The sequence below is a fragment of the Ochlerotatus camptorhynchus genome, unplaced genomic scaffold (assembly GCF_037179485.1).
Source record: "Ochlerotatus camptorhynchus isolate MF236.1 unplaced genomic scaffold, CSIRO-AGI_Acam_v1.1 ptg000438l, whole genome shotgun sequence".
In the NCBI taxonomy this organism is placed as follows: Eukaryota; Metazoa; Arthropoda; class Insecta; order Diptera; family Culicidae; genus Ochlerotatus; species Ochlerotatus camptorhynchus.
This window is the reverse complement of record NW_027040924.1, coordinates 534,102-556,500: the sequence shown is the minus strand read 5'-3', so window position 1 is coordinate 556,500 and position 22,399 is coordinate 534,102. Positions and strand designations below refer to the sequence as shown.

General features: G+C 40.4%; 1 protein-coding gene across 4 annotated transcripts in view; it reads right to left on the bottom strand.

The window, feature by feature from the left end:
• LOC135711766 (pseudouridylate synthase RPUSD2-like) overlaps nucleotides 1-22,399 on the bottom strand; it is a 594,258-nt gene that overhangs the window by 47,717 nt on the left and 524,142 nt on the right. For all 4 annotated transcript variants that reach the window (XR_010518505.1, XM_065234728.1, XM_065234730.1 and 1 more), the window contains exon 7: nucleotides 8,073-8,293. Coding sequence is in view for 3 of the 4 variants with exons in the window: in XM_065234728.1 (XP_065090800.1) it covers nucleotides 8,073-8,293 (221 nt within the window). In the remaining variant the exon portion in view is untranslated. The remainder of the gene's footprint in view (nucleotides 1-8,072; nucleotides 8,294-22,399) is intronic.

The window sequence follows — 22,399 nt, the reverse complement described above, 5'->3', positions numbered from 1 at the left end:
AAATGCATTTTTTTGGTTTAAAATGTTCCTTGGGATGTATACTTTAATTTAGAAAAGACTTCAAGTCCGCCAGAATATTCCTTACCGCTTTACGAAGCGATTTCCTAAAACATGTACCGGCGCGCTGAGAGAGCAATTTTATCTTTAAACGCGTTTATCTCGAAACGGTGTTTTTCAAACTGGCGTGGGAAATAACTCTAACCAGTTATCATCAAATTTGGATATCACCTAAGTTTTCTTGTTTAGAATTAAATTCTGCTAAGAAGTACGTATCCACATTTTCGATTTTGTCAAAAATGAATTTTTAATCCACGATTTTGTTAGCATTTTTAGGGTGAAAAAATGGACTTTTTTTTTCCTAAGGCCACAACTTTTGAAAAAAATAATTTAAAAAAAATCGGAATACGTATTTCTAACCCAAATTTCATTACTAATCAGGATTTTTGTTCGATTTATGTTCCAGGAGCACATGGAAAGACGTATTTTCCCAAGCCGTTTTCCGACTTCCACGCGAGGACGCCCGCGCGACCTGGTGAACCGGCCACGCGGAGACGCCAATCGAGTTCAAAAAAATACAAATTGTAGTTCGAAGGATGACTAATAAATGGGTTAAAACATATTTGCCCTCCCTGAGTGTTTTATTGCTTAAAAAAATTAATGAAAATGCCTTACTTTTTGGACGTTCAAGTGTACTACCCCCTTAAATGTGCACCTTCAAATTTTTAGCGTGATTCAATTTTTCCAATTTTCATTTTGATTAGTCCCTCCATGCACCACCTTGCTGATATTTTTACGCCAGAAATATTCAATAAAAAACTTTTTATTCGATCTACCATCACGAAGGTGAATTTTTTCAACCTTAAATTTACCCTCTTCTTTTCATCACCTTGAAAAAAAAAATATTACTCCAGAATTTTTTTGTATGCCCCATGTGGTGCAATTTTTTAACATAAAAATTTAATTGAAGTTTGTCCCTTCATGCACCTTTGTGGTGAAATTTTCAGGGACCATCTCAAAGGAATTGACGCAATAAAAGGTTTTCAGTGCGCTTATTTTATGAAATGAAGTTTTTTTTGCCTTCAAATCAAGTTATCAAGAAATCAAGTTATTTGATATCATAATTTTGTAAATGTGGAAATAAAAATCTTATTTATAAAAGGAGGGGCAATTGCCCCACCTTGCCCCACCCTGTGCACGCCAGTGGAAATAAGAAACAATTTTCACCTCTAGAGGAAGCCAGTAGGACTTCTTGGGATGTCGGAGGATATTTCCGGGGAACATTGAAAGATTTTATTGGAGAACGTTGGTAGAAATTTTGTGGAGAATGATGGAAGAATCTTCCTAGGCAAGTCGAAAAAAACTTTCATTCAAAGTTAGATGAAGTTCTTATTCTTATGCAAAATGGTAGTCAAAAATGGTCGGGAAATGGAAATACTACTAAGGACTAAGCCAGGTCCGGTTTTTCTTAATATGGCCTCAAGGTCCCTGAGATCCGGTAGACTTGCCTCTTAAAATTTCAAGGTCTACTGAAATGGACTGGAATTTCGAAACTGTTGATGGAACACACTATTCAAACATTTCAGCCTCGGGATTGGATCGTCCGATCGGGGATAAAAAAAATCAACTATATCCATGCCTTTGGCGTTAACGATTGAATCATACGTTTGGTACGATACTTTATTTCAAAAGCTACAACAAAAATCCTTTAGGAGCGCAAAGTATCAATATTTACACCCTTTGTTCTCAAAAAAGCAAAAGTAGCGCTCCAAGCGTATCCATTTTTCCATTCCATTTTCCCTTCATCCGTATGACAAAGTAAATCCAATGACATCCCTTTTGTGATTGCATGAAATTGAAACCCGTTAGCTGAATTTGGAATCAAGAAGCAATGTTTGATTTTTAACTAAATGTAAAATAAATAAATTTACGTTTTACGAGAATTTAATGACCAATTTCACAACAGCATTTGAACATCCAAACCAAACATTGCCAAGATTTAAACTTCTTCCAACATTGCAGCGCACTCTCGCAAATACATAAGTAAACAAATCAATCGCCAGCAACATTTATCTGTCGTCAACGCGCCGTCGAGGGGATGCTCATTTTGCAGCAATGATTCCCTTTTAAACCTGCTTTACGGCCACAAACAAGTGGCAAGCAACATGTAACACTGTTGGCTTTCCATTTTATTATTATTTCCAGCATGCTGATGCCACCCAAAGCGTGCCTTTGAACAGGATAAAAAAATAATGGTCCTTTCTATCTTCCGTGCCGAACATCCAGCCCTGCTCGTTCACACACACACACACACGCACGCTCCAGACATAGGCAGAAGCCTCGGGTGAATGCTCTGCCTTCATCCCCCATCATATGGGGTATCACTGGATGGGGTGGAAGCCAAGCGTGTAGTCATATGTGTGTGTATGCCTGAGTGGGGTTCAGTTAAAGTGGGCGAAATTGGGAAAGTATGGGTAATTTAATTATCCCGATAAAAATCCAATACATGTTGCTTTTAATTGAAAGCTTGCAGTGAATTCCATCCTTGTCGTTCCGAGGAATCTGATGGATGTATGTGGGGCAATGAAATTGATTTTTTTTTATCTTTTTCCCCGTTTTTCGTGCCAAGATAGGTTCCCAGCAGCGAGCGATAACTGATTTTGCTTCGTGCTTTTGAAAGGCAGGAAATGATTTGAAACGCACCAGCGGGTGGAATCTTCGGGAAAGCTAATGGAACCAAGTCTGGGTGGATGGAAATTGGTTCCGGAACGCAAGCTACTGCTTAGTGCTCACCAGGGTTGTCGTCTGTGGGTTAGTGACCTGACCCAGCATCGGTTATTCGCAAAAGGGGAAGGCAGTTGAAGATTCTTCTGGTGGATCCAATAAGTCGCACTCCACGTGGTTTCCAATCTGTTTATGTCAGCGTTTCTCAATCTATGGGTCGCGATCTACCAACGGCTGCTTTTTGAATTTTTTGAATATTTGGTTATTTTTGGTTATTTTTCAAAATTTATGCTTGTACACAATTTTTGAAATCAGTGTTCACTCGGCTGTCGACAGAAGCAGACCACTCTCAGTGTGTGTCACGCGATCGTCTGTTTACTCGGCAGCAACCATTGTGTGGTCCTCCTCATTGTTCTTCATCAGCAGTTCTTTCAGTCGATGCGTCGTCGACTTTGGAAAGCAACCATTTCGTGATGAATGTGTGAATGCTGACCATGTTTTGCGTCCATTGCTGCAATGGAAGCGCTCTGATCCCGTTGGCGAATATACTATGTAATGAAACCACTGGAAGCGGCTCCCGTTCTGGTGGAGGAGGCTTATTGGATAGTGGAAGATAAAATATTTATTGACTATTGTTTTAAGATGGTTTAGTGAACAAGAATCCTCGGCTCTGTAAAGTTAGTTCGATTGAGCCTTATCAAATAAATAAAAAAAAACAAATACAATGTTTTAAATTTCTGTTCATTGCCTTTCATTGTTTTTTTTTTTCTAGACCATCGTAATTGGCTATAATACATAATACATAACGTGTAGCAACATATCATATAAATTGAATTAGATAAATCATAACAAATAGAGAAAAATTTAAATTGCACTTCTAGGTGATTTTTTTTTCTCTTAAAATTTTACTTAAAACGCATTACAAGCAAACAGTGAAACTATTTCAACATATTGTTTTTTTTTTTTCATTTAGAATCTGGCCTACATGTTGTGTCAAATACTTTTTTGTGGGCGTCTTTTAGGTAAGTATTTGGTTCAGCAAAGGTAAGATAAATCAATAAACATATAAAGTATGCGTTCGATTGTGGAAACACTACTGTATTATGATATTGCCGATATATTTATATACATACATTAAATGCAAAGGGTAGGGATGGGACCACCAGGGCACCTGATTGAAGCGATTTGGATGGGGAGAGTGGGATTGCTAACTTCCTGTCATTAACATTTCGTGAATTGACGGCGGCCTCTTCTCCCCATTCATTGGGACGTTCCCTAGTATGATGGCTTGTTCTACATCGCGATGCAGGATTTTATCATTGGAAGAAGATTCTCATGATCCCACGGATTGCGCGTAAGTGTATCTGCTTACGGGTCCACCCTCCGTTTTTAGCCCTTCATACAGTGTTATTTTCAATACAGGCAGGGGTAGAACTTGATCAAGTCATACTTGGACGGCGATCCACTGTCTAATGGTTGTGCCTTGCAACAATGGGCGGTGTCCTTTACATACATACATACATACATGCAAAGGCCCTGACAGATCTGATCTGTGCAGGAAATGCGGAGAGAAGGGGCACGTTGTACATACTGTACAAAGCAACCGAGGTGCATGCTCTGCAAAAAGGAGGACGGAAACGGCCATGTGACGGGAAGCTTCAGGTGCCCAGAGTTCAAGAAGGCGATGGTGGGTCAGAAATAATGAAGGTAACCCAAATAAATCTCAATCATTGAAACACAGCACAGCAGCTGTTGTGGCAGTCGACAACGGAAACAAAATGCGACGTGGCTATCATTGCAGAGCCATATCGAGTCCCTCTCGATAATGGTAACTGAGTGGCGGATAGAGCAGGAATGGCGGCCATACAAGTCATGGACAGGTATCCCATTCAACAAGTGGTGGCGGGCTCATACGAAGGTTTCGTGATCGCCAAAATCAATGGAATCTATGTATGTGGTTGCTACGCACCCCCGAGATGGACACAATTGAGCAGTTCCACCAGATGCTAGATGGGCTCACCGGACAGCTCATTGGACGGAAACCAGTCGTCATCGCAGGAGATTTCAATGCTTGGGTAGTCGATTGGGGAAGCAGGTGTACCAACGCAAGAGGGCATAGCCTGCTGGAAGCTCCGGAAAAGTTGAACGTCAGTCTGGCAAACTTAGGAACCATCAGCACCTTCCGCAAAGATGGTAGGGAATCCATTATCGACGTCACTTTCTGCAGTGCGTCGCTAGTGGCAAATATGAACTGGAGAGTGTGCGAAGAGTACATCGTCAGGCGATCCGGTACAGTATCGGCGAACGGACACCGTTGGAAATACAGAGGACGAAAGTAAGCGAGCGGAAGTGGAAGACGAATGCGTTCAATAAGGATCTCTTCATCGAAGCTCTAAGGGTAGACAGCAGCGCGAACGAGTTGACCGAATCATTAGCAAGGGCATGTGACACAACTATGCCGAGAAAACTGGAACCAACGAACAGGCGGCGTCCAGCATACTGGTAGAACGAGGAAATTAGCACCATCCGTGCTAGTTGTCTTCTAGCCAGATGGTGCGTTCAGAGAGCAAGAACGGAAGCAGACAGAGAGGAGCGCAAGGTGGTGTTCCGAGAGGCCAGGGCTGCACTAAAACGAAAGATAAAGCCGAGCAAGTCAAACAGTTTCAAGGAGCTGTGCCGCGATGCCGATGCCAACCCCTGGGGCAACGCATACCGAGTCGCGATGGCGAAGATCAGAGGTCCAACGATGTCGGTTGAAATGTGTCCCAACAAGCTGAAAGTCGTCGTGGAGGGACTTTTCCCACAGCATGACCCAACGAACTGGCCACCTACACCATATGGCGAGGAAGATAAAGATAACGTTGAACAAGTCTCCAACGAGGAGCTCCTAGTAGCAGCGAAAGGGTTGAAGGCGAAGAAAGCTCCCGGCCCGGATGGAATTCCCAACGTGGCGTTGAAGACGGCGATCCAGACGTTCCCGGACATGTTCAGGATAGTGCTGCAGAAATGTCAAAGCCCGGAAAACCGCTGAGGGATCCTGCATCGTATAGGCCAATATGCTTGCTGGTTACTGTAGGAAAGCTCTTGCAGCGGATCATCCTGAAGAGGCTGACGAAATGCACGGAGAGTGAACACGGGTTGTCAGAGAGGCAGTTCGGATTCCGGAAAGGGAGATCGACAGTGGATGCAATTCGGACAGTCATTGACATAGCCGAGAAAGCTTCTAAACAAAAGCGGAGAGGAAATCGATACTACGCCGTGATTACGATTGATGTGACGAATGCATTCAATAGTGCCAGCTGGGAGGCCATTGCCAAGGCGCTCCATAGAATGAGGGTTCCAGACTACCTCTGCAGGATTCTAAGTAGTTACTTCCAGAACCGGGTCCTGGTCTACGAGACAGACACGGGGCAGAAATCGCTTAGAATCACGGCGGGAGTTCCACAAGGCTCCATTCTAGGTCTGACTAGGGTTGACTTTGCGGACGATGTCGTCTTGACGGTAACCGGTGAGACGCTGAAAGAAGTGGAAATGCTGGCAGCCGATGCGATAGATACGATTGGTAACTGGATGCAAGGAGCGAAGCTGCAGATAGCCCACCACAAAACAGAAGTGATGTTGGTCAGTAACTGCAAAGCAGTGCAGCGGAAAGAAATCACCGTTGGAGAGCACACCATTGTTTCGAAGCGCGTGCTGAAGTATCTGGGAGTGATGATCGACGACCGGCTAAACTTCAACAGCCACATCTCGAATATGCTTGCGAGAAGGCGGCGAAGGTCATCAACGCAATAGCCAGAATCATGCCGAACAATTCTGGTCCAAGCAGCAGCAAGAGGCGTCTTCTGGCTAGTGTGTCCTCATCGATACTAAGGTACGGAGGTCCAGCCTGGATTGAAGCGCTGAAAACGAAGCAGAACCAAAGGAAATTGAGCAGTACGTTCCGGCTCATGGCCATGCGAGTCGTGAGTGCGTACAGAACCATTTCGATGGAGGCGGTATGATCCCAATCGGCATCACCTTGGCGGAGGACTACGAGTGCTATATGACGAGAGAAACCAGAGCAGTACGAAACATGGTGAGAACGGGGTCGATGGCTAAGTGGCAGCAGGAGTGGGATGCAGCAGAGAACGGTAGATGGACACACAGGCTAATACCGATTCGTTCGACCTGGGTGAACAGGAAGCATGGAGAAGTCAACTTCCACTTGACGCAGTTCCTGTCTGGTCATGGCTGCTTCAGGAAGTACCTGCATCGGTTCGGACACACAACGTCTCCCTTCTGTCCGGAGTGTGGGAATGTGGAAGAATCACCAGAGCACGTGGTCTTCGAATGTGCTAGACTTGATGCTGTGCGAGATAAGATGTTCCCGAGAACCTCCGGATACAGAAGATGTTGAAGTTCGACAAGAAGTTCTTAATTTGACAAGCGATTTGTACTTCCTTTCGTTACCGCAAGCACCATGAATGGACAGGTGTATTTGGAAGAGTGTCTCCAAAAGCGGCTTCTCCCTCTCCTGAAGCCTCACGACGGTCCGACGATCTTCTGGCCGGATTTGGCACGAAGGACGTGCTAGAATGGTATAAGACGAATGATGTCGATATCATGCCGAAATATCTGAAACCCCCAAACACTCCGGAACTGGCCCAATAGAAAAATACTGGGCCATTATGAAGAAGCACCTTCTAAAACGACCTAAAGTGGTGAAGAATTTAGATGAAATGAAGAAAGCATGGGTTAATATGCAAAAAACTGTCGATTCTGAGGTCGTGTAGAACCTTATGACTGGGGTTAAGGCCTAGGTTCGCGCATTCTGGTATAAAGGCGAAATAAATTAAATGCATGATGCCAAAACTAACTTTAATTGTTTCTTTTTACACCCTGAAAATTTGGTGATAATCGGATAAAAATTTGAATTTTGAGAATGAATTTTAAACGGTACTTCCTTTACGTGCTGAAATTTTTTGAAAAAAATCAAAGATGGCATTTCGAAAATTTCACAAGATTCTAAATGGCCAAATTTTAGTAAAAATGTGAATCATTGCCCATAACAAACAATTTTCGGATTCATCCGATTTGTCATTTAGCGTGAAATTGCTCAATTTATTCGACTTGATGTTTTTTTTTTTAATTTACTAACTACTTTGGATTGTCTTAAAGTGGCTTGCAATCGACAAAAGTTTGAGAACCGCTGCATAATGTCAAAGGGACTTGTCTTCCAATAGGACGTAATGGCGTCTGAGAATGCGGGCGGTGACTAATAATGTGATGACATAAAAGGGGTCATTTCAGGATCGTGGAGAGTCTTCGATTCCAGTCAGTTGGTGTCCAATAAATTACATCAAGATACTCACTCTGGAAATTCGCCCTCCACCCGGCAAATGTACTCCTTCTGCACCTGGCGGTTCCGGATCTGGTGCTCCATTTGGCGAGCCTTCTTCGGACTCCGCCCGAACAGCAGCAGCCCCGAGGTCAACCGGTCCAGCCGATGGATCGTCCGCAGATTCTTCAGGTTGTACTCCTTGGCCAGGATGAACACGACCGTATTGTGACGGTAACGGCCACACGGATGGACCTGGGTGTACACATTGTTTACAGGTGCGCCGAAAGATTTCGGAGAAAATAGGGAAAATAATGCGTAAACATTTAATTGGAATCTGGCTGGTTTGCATTATTTGCATATCTGATTACGGTGGTATAATTAGTTGAATAATTTAATGCTAATTATTTTTAGAAAAAAAGATATGTATAGAGATAACGGGAAAATCAAAACAAACGTGAGAGGCAATTTTGGGGGACGGGGGAAGGGGGGAAATAATGGAAGCAGGAGCTTAAAGTGAAGGCAAAACACAGTCAAGTGAATTAATCATGAAAAGGTAAGCGACATTAAGGCTGTCTCTGGGTAAGATAAAGGAGATAAAAAGTGGGGTTAGTTTTTCAGCAATCAGCAGAAAGGACGCGGACAAAAAAGCGCTTAGTACAGGCAAATCTCCGTTTAGATGGAGATGAGTTGGCCGAGTTAGAGCACAAGTAATGGTAGGAATATAAACAGACAAAAACCATTAAGAGTGTGTATGTCTCAGAGGGTTCAAGGTTTGTTTGCGTGATGTTCTTTTACTTAACTTTCCTGCGAGGTGGACATGAAATGGGGGTTTGTTTTCGTTATCAGCACGCGCAGATGAGCTGTTTTTTGTCTTTTCGTAATTGGTCTCTCCACGATGAAATGGTCTCTAGAATGGGTATTTGCTGGTCTGTTTCATGGTACGCGCAATGGTTAAGGATAATCACCTTTAATGACTATAACATCGTTTGAGATGGGTACTTCTGTTTGCTTTCTTTTCGGTGTAATTGTTAAAATGTGTGTATACTTGGTTTGTCATGAAGCATTAGTTTGATGGTCAAAGTTGATTACGGTATTTGTTTCACCACCTTTCAGAGGACAGAAATATTGACTTAATCGTACGAATGGAACAACCATAAATTCCAAATGTAAATGCGGGCTGAATATATAACTTGGAACAAATCGTGTGATGGGTATCCGTGAAGGATCACTCAAAAACCGCACAACTGGATCTCAAATGCGAGCTCCATCGTCGATACCTTCAGATGTCAAGGCGTGGAAGAGGTTCGGTCCAGTCTCAAATTACAGTACCTAACTAAAATGTCATATGACAGGCTCTGTCATACGACACTATCGCCGAAGACCGTCACGAATGTATGTATTTTAGATTATCTCATAATAAGAGCTGCTGATGTTGTATTTGTGTGAATTCTAAAAATAGCAAGCAACGATGTCCTAGTAATAACATTTCTGATCAGAAATGGTTTAATTTACACCAAATTGAGGAATTAGAACGAAATCACACATGTCATATGATAGTTATTTGATAATTTTCTTTTTGCTCGAATGTTGTTCTATCGTTTGTGTTGCGTGAGAGAGACGAACGTACAGCTTGAGAGTACGAATACAAAAAGATTGTCGCGCACGACAACGAAGCGGGTGTAGCAAAAAATGTCAACTGTTTCAACCCCTGGTTCGGTCACACACACCAAAAGGGCGATAGCGTAATCCGCAAGCTGGATATTTCCGTTGAAGGCAGATTTAGAGGCTCATGGCAGCGGAACTTCAATAAAGAAATAATCTAGACAAACTCTTCATCAAGGCAAAAGCAAACAATAGCGCAGGTTGTATATTTTTTACGTGGAGTTGGAGGTGGTTACGGGATGTAAACTGGGCCTAGTCCCTCCATTTGGCCTTAAAGTTAATAGTTCCCTTTTCAGCAATATAATCCAACACGGCGAATGAGAACGACTCAAAATTGAGTTTAGTTTTTTTAAACTTCATTTAAATGAAGTTTTTTTAGTTTTTTTAACTTCATTTAAATGAAGTAAAAATATCACTAAGCAATAAAAATTGTGAACCGAAAACGAATCACTTAGTAATGAGACGAATTGAGTATACTCTCCTGCTATATGTTAATGCAAAAAACTGAACCGCAATTTGTGTTTCATTCAGTTTTTCTCACTGTTTTGCGTTCGCTGGAGAAGGAACAACAAGTTTTTCGGTGTTCATTACGCTTTTTGTTCAATTTATTAAGTGAAATTGAGTTGTTTATGACAGAGTGAGTTGAGAAAAAAAAAGCAATAATCTCAGTTCAAGGACTATTTTAGAGGGGCTGCAACATCCATTGTTGTACACTAGGCCGATTATAAACCCATGTTCCTAAAATGTTTTCTTGTGATAATGGTAACTTAAGCAACGGCTTATCGTGTCCAATTGTTACAGAAATGATTAGCGTGTATGTTGACAGTGGGATTTCGTCTGCAGGTCCATTATTTGTTGAGATATGATTAAAATCAAATTGATGGCTGCTTACTAGAGCCAGGTTAGGAACATGTACCCCATATGAGTGAGTGAGTGAGTCGTGTAACAAACAGACGTAGAATTAAAGGGTGATACGGTCAAAATTTGGTCAATATCAACTTGACGTATTTCTTTCAATTTTGCATTTAAAAAACCTGAACACCCCTCATTTTGAAGGTGTGTGTGTGTAGAAAGTTGCTCCTATTTTGATTTTGGAATTCACTCTTCAGTTGTCAAAATGCCGTCCAAGCAAGAAGAGCAGCGTATCAAAATTTTGCTTGCGCATCGCGAAAATCCGAGCTACTCGCACACAAAGTTGGCAAAATCGCTAAAAGTTGCCAAATCAACCGTTACAAATGTAATTAAAGTGTTTGGGGAACGTTTGTCGACAGCCAGGAAGTCTGGATCGGGGGGAAATCGAAAACCGGAAGCCGCTGAGACGACAAAGAGAGTTGCCGGTAGTTTCAAGCGAAACCCGGACCTCTCTCTCCGAGATGCCGCAAATAAGCTGGGTGTATCGTCTACAACCGTGCATCGAGCCAAAAAACGAGCCGGACTATCGACTTACAAGAAGGTAGTGACTCCAAATCGCGATGATAAACAAAATACGACGGCCAAAGCGCGATCCCGGAGGCTGTACACGACGATGCTGACGAAGTTTGACTGCGTGGTAATGGACGACGAAACCTACGTCAAAGCCGACTACAAGCAGCTTCCGGTACAGGAGTTTTATACGGCAAAAGGAAGGGGAAAGGTAGCAGATGTTTTCAAGCACATGAAACTGTCAAAGTTCGCAAAGAAATATCTGGTTTGGCAAGCCATCTGTACCTGTGGCTTGAAAAGCAGCATTTTCATAGCTTCCGGGACTGTCAACCAAGAAATTTACGTGAAAGAGTGTTTGAATAAACGTCTGCTGCCTTTCCTGAAGAAACACGGTTGTTCCGTACTGTTTTGGCCGGATTTGGCATCTTGCCATTACGGTAAAAAGGCCATGGAGTGGTACGCCGCCAACAACGTGCAGGTGGTTCCCAAGGACAAGAACCCTCCCAACACGCCAGAGCTTCGCCCAATTGAGAAATACTGGGCTATTGTCAAGCGGAACCTAAAGAAGACCAAAAAAACTGCTAAGGGCGAGCAGCAGTTCAAGGCAAACTGGCTTTATGCGGCGAAGAAGGTGGACAAGGTGGCTGTACAAAATCTGATGGCAGGGGTCAAGCGTAAGGCCCGGCAATTCGGATTTGGAAAAGCGGAAGCCTAACTGAATATTTTTCCTGAATTTTATACTAATTGAACTTGAAAAAGAAATTTAATTTGATTTTTTAAATAAACGATTTCACCGATTTACACGCGTTTTCCCTTGACCAAATTTTGACCGATCACCCTTTAGTCCATATTTATATGTTTAGGAAAATTACCTTGGATCTCGAACTGCCCATGATTCAACAATTAGTCGCAGGAGTGGTATGAACGCCAACTAATTTTACTATAATTTGGCCACTAGGTAAATAGTTGAAAATCGAGCGTTTTAATCAAATAAATCTAATTCATAGAGGTTCTTGCAATAAAGACCAAAACTATATCTATTCACCATGGTCCTCTAGGGTGTACGATCAATTTCGAAGTACACTGTATGGTTAATATAGGGCTTCCCAACTATATATCAGCTGTACTGCTGCTCTTTGCATGTCGGTCCCATAGTCGTTTTGGAAAAAGTTTGGAAAGACAGTCCAATTGGTTGTCCCATCGATATTTGAAATATTATAATCATAAAAAAATATTTCGGCTAAGTAATCTAAAGGAAAATGTTTTTTTTTTCAATTATAATAATACTAAGTAAAATCGACGTTTTCGGAGGGCGGACTTATATTTTTCGATGTTTTCAAGCACATTTAATGAGAACAATTTTAATAATTTTGAAAATTGAATAGGATTTTTATATGATCAGTTTATATTTCAATTATTTTGTTAAGATCGGATGGTATTTATGAATCCTTTTCTATCTTGATTGATGATTTTTCTAGTGGATTCAGCAAGCGGCTAGGGAAAATGGCTTGAAAAAGGTTTTTATTGTTGCCAAATAGCTTTTATTGTAGCTTAAATACGGGTTTCAATTGGTTCTTAATACGTTCGTCATACAACTTTTTTGCAGTAAATCAATCTTGAAGAGGTTCGAAAATATACCCTTCAGAACCTTCTCCAGGATGGGCCATCTAGACAGATTCTAGTCTTAATGAGGTTTTGGTAGATGCATGAATGGCAAAGTAGCTTTGACCAGGGGTTTATGAATGTTGTTTTATAGTAGCTTTGTATTACCAAATAAAACTTAAAATGTTACCTGGGTTATCCAGCCCCCTGCAATGAGATCCGGTGAAACTACCGAAAACATCAACAGCTATGCTGCTCAATAACATATTAAAGCTCCAAGCAAGAAATGCGGCAAGATGGCAACAAATTCAATGCCCTCAAAACCATTCAGAATTTCCCGCAATGATCAACTAAAAATTGATTAATTTGTGTGATTCTTGCTTCACTGAATAACGTTACCTAAAAAATGTTCTCTATTTTGCGCAACGCCTCGCTTCATGTATCAAGCTTAATCGTAGAGGAAAACTGCTAGAAGGACCGTTCAAATTAGTACCAGAGAAATTTCGAGTTGTTCGCAGATGACAGGCGTTGCATTATCGAATTCAATCTGTTCAGCTTCTTCAGAGATTGGAAATATTCATAATCCCAAACGCATACTCCGAACACGTTAAATAAGGCTTCCGGCTTTCGAAGTTGCGACGACGGTGCTGGCAGCAACAGCAGCACCGATAGCGCGATAGAGCTGGAACTCCGCCAGTATCAACAGCAGTCGAATCGCCCTAGTTTCAGAGAAAATGGAGGAAATGAATCGGTTTATTTTGCTCAAAAAATTACAACACCGAAAGAAAGCGAACCAAAACCTCGAGTGTAACAGCTGTCGAACTGGTTTGAAACAGTGCTTGCCGTGATTGCCGAGATATATGCTGATTAAAAAAAAAACAAAAACACATTTTACAACTAGTCTAAAATAGAATTGAGAACAACGGTGCACGCTATGTCTGAAGGCACTTTTTTGCAACATTCATGTGCCTCTGATTTTTCTTCACAGGATGTTAGTGTTGATCATAACAATCAAATCTGTGGTGGTTTTAAAATATTTCATCTTGGATTTTTTGAGAAAACGTGTTCTGAAGTTTACAGAGCAGATTATGAAGACTTATATGGACTATGGACCATACAAATCTATTATGAATTGAAAAAAAATGCAGTTAAATAAGGCCCAAAAGTTGATATAATTAATCTAAATGGCATTAAAGAAGTTCTCTTTGTAAGTAAGATCCATATTGATTATGACGACTTTGCGCGCAATAATTTTATATTTGTTGGTAGCACAACATCTTATTTCATTTCTCTTTCCTCATAAGAGTAAAAGAAATACAAAACTAGTAGGACAGCCACGCAGTGTTGCCAGATTGTTTTCATGATTATCGGTATCAAATGATTGAAAAATCGGTATTTATCGGTATTCACTATTTTAATTAATTTTATATTTTTTTTTCAAAATTTTGGACTAAAATCGAATGATGTACTTTCCATGTAAGTCGGAAGAAATTTCTGGAATATATTTGAATTTGTCTCTTAATGGTACCGACAAAACTTCCAGCGGAAGAAAAAGGAAGATCTTGTGGAGGAAGTTCTAATAATTTTCGGAAAAACATCCGATGGGGATCTTTCAAGACAAATATTGAGAAACTTCTGGAATTTTTTTGAGAAACTTTCGGAAAAAAAATCCAAAAGCCATAAAAGTTTGGAAATTGGAAGCCAGGAGAAGCTCGGAAAACCTTCCAATAAGCCCGAAAAAAAACCCACGGAGAGTGACTTATGGAAAAACTTCCAGAGGAAGACGAAAGAAACTAAGATAGATTGGAAGAAACTTCTGGAAAAAAGTCGAACGCCAGGCTTACGGAACAGTCGAAAGATACATCAAGGAGAAGATGAAATATATCTGGGATAAATAGATTTCTGGGGAATGTTAGCACAATACTCCCTGAATTTCCTCACAAGCTCTATTGATCTAGCAATTTTAAAATTTATAAAACATTCCTGAAAACCCCACAATTTCCCTGAAGCTTTCAGAACATTCCTGAATTGCACTTCGGAATATCCCATAATTTCTAGGAACTCCTTGAAAGTTCTTGCAATTTCCCTAAAGTTAATGGGGCTGTTTTGAAGTTATCTGATCATCCTCGAAGTACTCGAAACTTTCCTGATTATTATGAAATTCCAGGAAAATCGCTTATCTTCTTTAAAAGTCCTTGGATTTTCTTTAGCACTCATTTTTTTAAATTAATGAACAGCAGCATTAAAGTTCTCTGATCTTCTCGATATTAAAAAAAAATAAAGTTCTCGAAACTGCCGATAAAAAACAAAGAACTTCCCTTAAAATGTTCTCACAATTTTCTAATGTTCATGTAACTTCCCTTACGTTTCCAAAATTTTCATGGACTTCTCGGAACTTTACTGAAGTTTTCGGAAATTCCCTGAGTTTCTCGGAACTCAGTTAAAGGTTCAGAAATTTCCTTTAATTTATATGTCCTGATGTTCTCAGAGCTTCCCTAAAGTTTTCTCAATACTCCAGAAACAAATGGAACTATCCTGAAAACCATTAATTTTTTGAAGTTCTTTAGACTTGTGAAGTTCCAAAAATATTTCAGTTTCCTTAAGTTCATTGGATTTCTCTGGGCTTTGCTGAGACTCCTAGGTTCTCGAATTTGAATAGAAGCTAATTAAACTGTCTTTTATTTATCGGAACCTACCCAAAATTCCGAACTATTCTGAAGTTTCAGAACTTCTGAAAAGTTCCTGAAGTTTTCCTGAAGCTAATGGAACCGCAATAAAACTCTGGAAGTATTCTGAAGCAGTTGAAAAAACTGACGGGAGAAGACGGAAGAACCTTACGAGCTTGAAACCTTTAAACTTGAAAGATGTGCTTCGGTCTTTAGAGGAGAAGTTCTATAAACTTCAGGAAAATTCTGCGAACTTCAGGGACGTTTTGTGAGCTTCAGGGGAGTTCAATGTGCTCCTGGTAATTTCAACGAACTTCAAGAGACTTCTGTGAACTATAGCAACATTATATGAAATGCTCTGCAAAAAGTTCTTTAAACGTGGGGAAAATTTTGCAAATTTTAGGATGGTCTGGTAACAACAGGGAACATTTAATAACATTTGGAAAGTACTGTAAACTTTATGAAATATCTGAGAATTTCAGGAAAAAAATGCCAAACTCAGAGACGTTCATATAACATCCGGAACGATTGAAGAATTTCATCGAAGTTCAACGAAATGAAGGAAAAACTTATGAACAGGTATTTGAATTTGAATCTAACTTCTAATAGCTGTCTCATCGGGTCGTTGGTGGAACAAATCTCACTCCATGTCTTAGAAATCAGGTATAATAGAGAGAATTTCTTGCGATACCTATTTCTCTTTTACGCTTTCCTTGTGAAATGTGATCGAGGTTATGAGCAAATTAATCAATGTTTTTCAAATTTGTTAATATCATTAAATGTTTTATTACAGTTGTTTCTTTTTACCTTTCATTTAATATTTTGAACTTTGAAATCTTTGAAAGTGGTTCAAAAGTTATGATTTTTAGAAAAAAAAAAAAATGAAAAAAATAAATCGATTTTTTGGGCCACGCTAACGTTGAAATGGTGACCCTAATGACACACTAAATAAAAAATTGTGATAAGAAACAAAACTACAATTTTGACCATAATCTGAGAACCACAATATCGTTTTGCTATGGAATGGCGAGATAATAGTAAATTCAAGGACTTTTGTTTAATTATTTTATTATTAAATTTAAACATTATAAGATCCTGACAAAGCTACGGTATCTGACGGTACTGAAAAAGAAATCTTACTGTTTCATTGAAACTTAATATTTTGACTTCTTCAATCCCCTTTTGAATCATTTTCAGTTGAATTTATTTCGATTCGTAACAGTTTTGTATCGTCAATAGTCCATATACATATAGTTCATAAACGGCTAAGTATACTTCAAAATACTTTTTCTCAAAAAACCCAAGATGACTATTTTAAAACCCTTCACAGATTTGATTGTTAGGATCAATACTAACTTCATGGGGAGATAAAACTGAGGTACATGAAAGTTGCACAAAAAGTGCCTTCAGACATAGCATGCGGTGCAAGGGCACGGTCTGGATCTGATCCAAAAATATAGCCAATTGGACCGCCGCTAAAGATTCCCTAATGCTCCAAATACCGGACGGTCCGTTAATCTAGACATTTAATTTTTACAACATGATAAACATGTGTAATGATTCGATGACATAAAGGCATGTTAAGATTTACATGCTATTTTGAGCATTGTAGGAGTTCATAATCAACTTTAGCAAGTATCTAAGTGTCCGGATTTCAATGCATTACGGTACATTGGTGATAAAAATATCCTTAGTCTAATTTTAAAACGATTTGTTTGAGAAACTAGCAAAGTAAGTATTGAGATTCTACGAAGGAAACGCTTTGTGTATTCAACTAAAAAACCCTTGGTAAAATTCCTGCTTAAGTATATCCCCATCTTCCGATTGCACAACCCGCCTGAATCTCGAGCGGAAAATTTCCTCCGGGGAAACTTTGCTTATTGAAAACTTGTTTCCCATCCCTTCCAGTAGCGACAGCCACCGCTTCAATCCAGAAGAGGGAAAGCGAACGAGCCGGAGGAACGCATCAGATGCTGCATCGAAAACCACAAGCTTTTGCGCACGCCAGATATTCGATCGGATTTCCCGCAGCCTCCTCGGGGAGATAGATGGTGTGATTGAAATAACACGCCCGTCTCCAGATAACAAGCCTGCCCACCCCCTCGTCAATCCTGGTACGAAGACTATTATTCTTTTCCTTCGAGAGGAAAACTTGAGTTTTCCCTTCCAGCTATATAAACATGCAAGTGATATCCACCATCCCGTCTCGCTTCGGCGCTCGATGCAGCGAAGAAGAGAAAGTTTTGCAGTTTAATTTATTCCTCTGTGCAGAAGGCTTCACCACCAACGTGTGGCGTTGGAGTTGATGATGATCTCCAGGTTCTCTAACTTTCCGCCCAACAACGGTTAAGATCCGGAAAACTGATAGGCTAAGAAAGGCATTCATAGTTGTACCGACGACAGGATTGTCGGTCGTTAGAGCAATCTTGCTTTGGAATTAAACCGAAATCGATTGAAATTTGTTTGTGATTTGGTGCAATAATTAAGCACAATTCCACAATAAAAAAGACGCAACAAATCTAACACTGAATGGCCTGGAAACATGCAATTCGCAAACTACGCTGCAATGCATCGTTTTACTAGATATGTACACGAACCATGGTGAAAGACCAAAAATTCAATTACTAATGGGTCTGAGTTCTGCATCCCCACCCAGTTAGCAAATATGGTTCACATGTTTGAACTGTGCCTAGTGTAGTAGCAAATGGCGAAATGTTGTTACAAACGATGTTTTGGGATTTGTCGATATGAATCACGCGAATGGGAAGCGTTTTGTCGGAAAATAGTTGCCCCCCCCCCCCTTCCTGCCCACGAACAGGCAGTCAGTAGTGCCCCGGTATGTGTAATGTTGTTTAGTTTCTTTGTTCTATCGGCCGGCCAGACTGATTTATGGATTATGGAATAGAAGCTTTGTCGGAGTGATTTACGTGAGGCTAATGTCCTCTATGTCTTTAAACTGTCAGGAGGACAACCGGCTGTTTGTTTAGCCTGATGGTGATTCATTTCTCGAGACATGTTTATTATCAATACAATTCAGATTTGGGATTAATTGTAAAGAAGCACGGGTGTTGTTTTCGTGGGTGCAAGAGCCCACCTTCTATCCACGAAATGTTTGCAATCGGAAATTTGCTAAATGTATTCTCTTCATCCCCCCCTAATTTCCAGATGCCAATCGGACCGGTTAAACGGAACCACACGGACGTTCAATCGAATTCACTTCACCCATCAATGTATCAGCGACCCTCCGGGTCGCATGAACTAGTCATTAAATAAACGATCAGGCAAGCTTCGGGGTTTACGCAGTGGAATATTGCAGCATAGCGGTTGTAATCCTCACTGTCTAAATTCCCAAAAGTCACGAAGCTGCCTGAGCAACAACGAAACGGCACCGAATTATAATGCGGAAAGGATATACCTACTCGAGGTGGCAGATTTTCACCTAGTAGTTTCACGCCACCATCATCATCGTCGTCGTCGTCGTCGTCGTCGCATGGTTCGATAGAATCAAACACCGCGTCGCCTTCACACCATTTTCCGATGATGTTATAACCGAAGCATGGAAATGCTTTGAATTAATTTGAATCTCGATATCGTCGTCACCGTTTGGATTTGCTGTCTATCTCGTGCCCCTCTAGCACAGTTGAAAAGGGCAGCAGCAGGATATTACCGATGACGATAATTACCCCTCTCGCGCAGATAAAGTTAATTGTCCAACTGACCTCGAGGCTTCCCGGCTTCGAAAGATCCATCGGACAAGTCAACCAACACAACGGGGGGCCACTTTTGTGCACTTCCGGCGCGTCGTTTGATGGGGGGACAATCTCAGTCAACTGTCAGGCAATAAATTGACCTGAACCCTGTGAAAATCACACTGTCAAGCCGGCTCCCACACACAAAATGATAACGGGCCCGGCTGATATGGGGCCGAGCACCTTCCCAGAAGAAAAGCCAGGGTGGAAAATAGAAGATAATCTTTTTCGTTCGTTATCGCACGCATGGAGATCGACGACGGGACCGGACCCCTTGTTTGCATTTTCTCGGTCCGGGTCGCTTTCATGTTTGTGCTGCTCTGTACCTTTTCTGCAAACACTTTTGGTCGGGCCCAATAAATGAAAATGAGCCATTGTGTGTCCGTTGCGGAGGTTGGAGGACCGAAGCGTCGTTCGGATCCGAAGATTCATCACTAACCGAAGGGTCCTTGCTTTGTCATCAAAACTTCGGATTCAGACACCGCGTCGTCATCAAAGATTATCGTTATCTCTACCGGGTTGGTTTTTCTTCTCCAGAATGGTCACTATTTCATACAGACGATGACTTTTTTTTGGGGTTGAGGACGGCCACTGACCATCGCCGTCTCACCCCGTAAGTACATGAATACGAACAAATGTAAGTGTTTATGGACATTCTGCATAGTGTGTAAACTCACAGCTCTCCGGCCCTCGGTCTCTCGCTGTCCGACACTGTTGGTCATTTTTGGGACTATTTACCATAGAAAAGGCATACAGACGGCAGAATTGGCCGGCTGCTCCATTTGGAACCATAAATTGTGCCTGCCATTTTGGCTTAGGATCGAAATTTATGCGATTCGGTTGTGTTTGGTTTGGGACGTTATTCCTGGTGATAACGACGATGGGATAGGCTTGCAAAAGCGTTCTCAGAACGGGGAAGGGGCAGTTTTTAGCGTGATTTGTTCGTTAAATTAATAGGAAGGACATCATTCTACTTATCGATATTTCTAGACAATGGCAGATAAGGATAAATATTTTTATAGTATTTGATTTCATACCACATACGATTTAAATTGTAATGTCAAACTCAATGCAACAAGTTCCATGAAATATCATTAAATGAATTTCATATAACATGCATATTCAGTAGTAGCAGTGATGATATTTTCCGCTCTCAATATCACGCGTGATATTGGAGCAAAATAGAATGATTGATATTGATTTTACAAGCTCCTTTGCTGTAGCGAGACTATTCACAACTTGTAAAGTTGCAGCCTCGATTGAACCTGAGAGTTGGATCGACGCAAAAATGGTTCCGTTGCGCCTCGTTTTCTTAGAAAGAGAAGGCATAATAATGCTATCTTTTTTTTTATCTTCACCGATGGCAGACACGAGCGACTGCTGCTAGCCGTGATGGATGTTTCGGTTGCTTTCGGGTGTAAAGCAAAAATCATGAAACTCAATCTCACCATAGTTTGGAGAGATTTGTAGCTGGTGAGTTTTGTTAGCTTGATTGATGCGACATCACAGCTCGCAATTAGTAATTTCCATTTAATTCCACTTCCTTATTTGCTTATCCTTGACAAATGCGCGTATTTCGTCTACAATGTGCAGACTTCTTCAGTGTCTTGTACTAATACTCGACATTCGGACAAGACAAGACACTGAAGAAGTCTGCACATTGTAGACGAAATACGCATATCTGTCAAGCATAAGCAAATAAGGTAGAGGAATTAAATGGAAGTTACTAATCCTTCTCTCTCTCTTTATGCAGGTATTCCACTAAGACGCTCACATTCATCAGGATTCATTTGGTGAGATTTGATTTTTTTTATATTTTTACAACATTGAGTAGTAGACATAGTGATTTATTTTTCATTCCAGAAAAAAAAATGTAATAGGTGCATTTTTTCAGGATGTGCAACAAAATATAGATCTTTGAATCGTCTTTAACTTAATAATTTGTTCACGACAAAGACAAGTTAAAGCAGTATGATTTTGTTCACCTTATTAGAAAATAATTTCAACGCTGTTTTTTTTTTTAATTTTATTACCAACAGTTTTGTTATCCCCATTTCAAAAATACTTATATTATAGTGTATTTGAACCCATTTGCAGCGCTGTGGAGTCAAACTCAGAGTAGTGGATTTGGAGTCGGAGGAAATTTCACTGACTCAGGAAGTGCAATCGGAGTTGGTAGAATTATGCCAACTCCGACTTCGACTCCTTGATCAAAATATTGAAATCAGGATGAAAATGACTATTCTCTGAAATCTACATTTTATGTGCTTCAGGGGAAAGTTGATAGAATATCGCATCACATCGAATATTTGATGGCACGAATATCAGAAACAATAAATATTTTGTGTGTGAAATTATAATCACTCAGCAGCAATGCTCCATGAAATTTGTATAGTTTCTGATATTCGAGTCACCATAAATTCAAAGTGGCGAAGCGAATCTGCCACAAAAACGGCCATTTGTGGATTATGTCAACAATCATCTTAACCAATGAAATTCTAGTCAGGATATTTTAACCTCTAATGAATGGAATTTGAGATTTATAAATTGCCTTTATCTTGTTGGCCAGGGGAATCATAATAAGCCTCTACTAGTGCTGCTCAAAATCTTAATGACGCATTTCGCGCCAAATCGAATCGAAGCTGGCAACACCCTCTCAGATTTCAATGATATTTTTTGGATCTGTAGACTTTGACTAAATAAGCACTTTTGCATACTCAGTTTTTCCAAAATTTATCTAGACTAGCGTTTGAGAAGGGTCAAACTTTTTCTACCGATTTTTTTTTACAAAAAAATATTATGGAAAAATGACAACTCCTACAAAAATGTGTTGTTTGAATGACTTTTGGGAAATTGTCCAAGTTTTCGAAAAAAAAATACTGAAAAAATTCCATTTGAGACCTACACTAAAAAAATCAATTTAAAATATTTAAAGTCGATCAAAAAAAAAAAAAAATACCATGTTTGATTTGGATGAAACTATGCTTGATAGGTAATTATACCATCCGTCCAAACATCGCGAAATGGGCACTTTTAAGGAAAAAAAAAGTTTTTCTTTCAAAAACTTTTTCATGTCTGAACTGATTTTTTTTAACGTACCATTTTCACACAAAACAAACAGTGAAGCTCAAAATCATCTCAGAACCCAATGAAGTTCAATTTGTCTTGAAAGGGTGCTGCCAGCTCCGAATACCATTTGGCGCAAAATGCGTCTTATATAAGGTAAAGTATGGTAAGTACATGATTTTTACCAACAA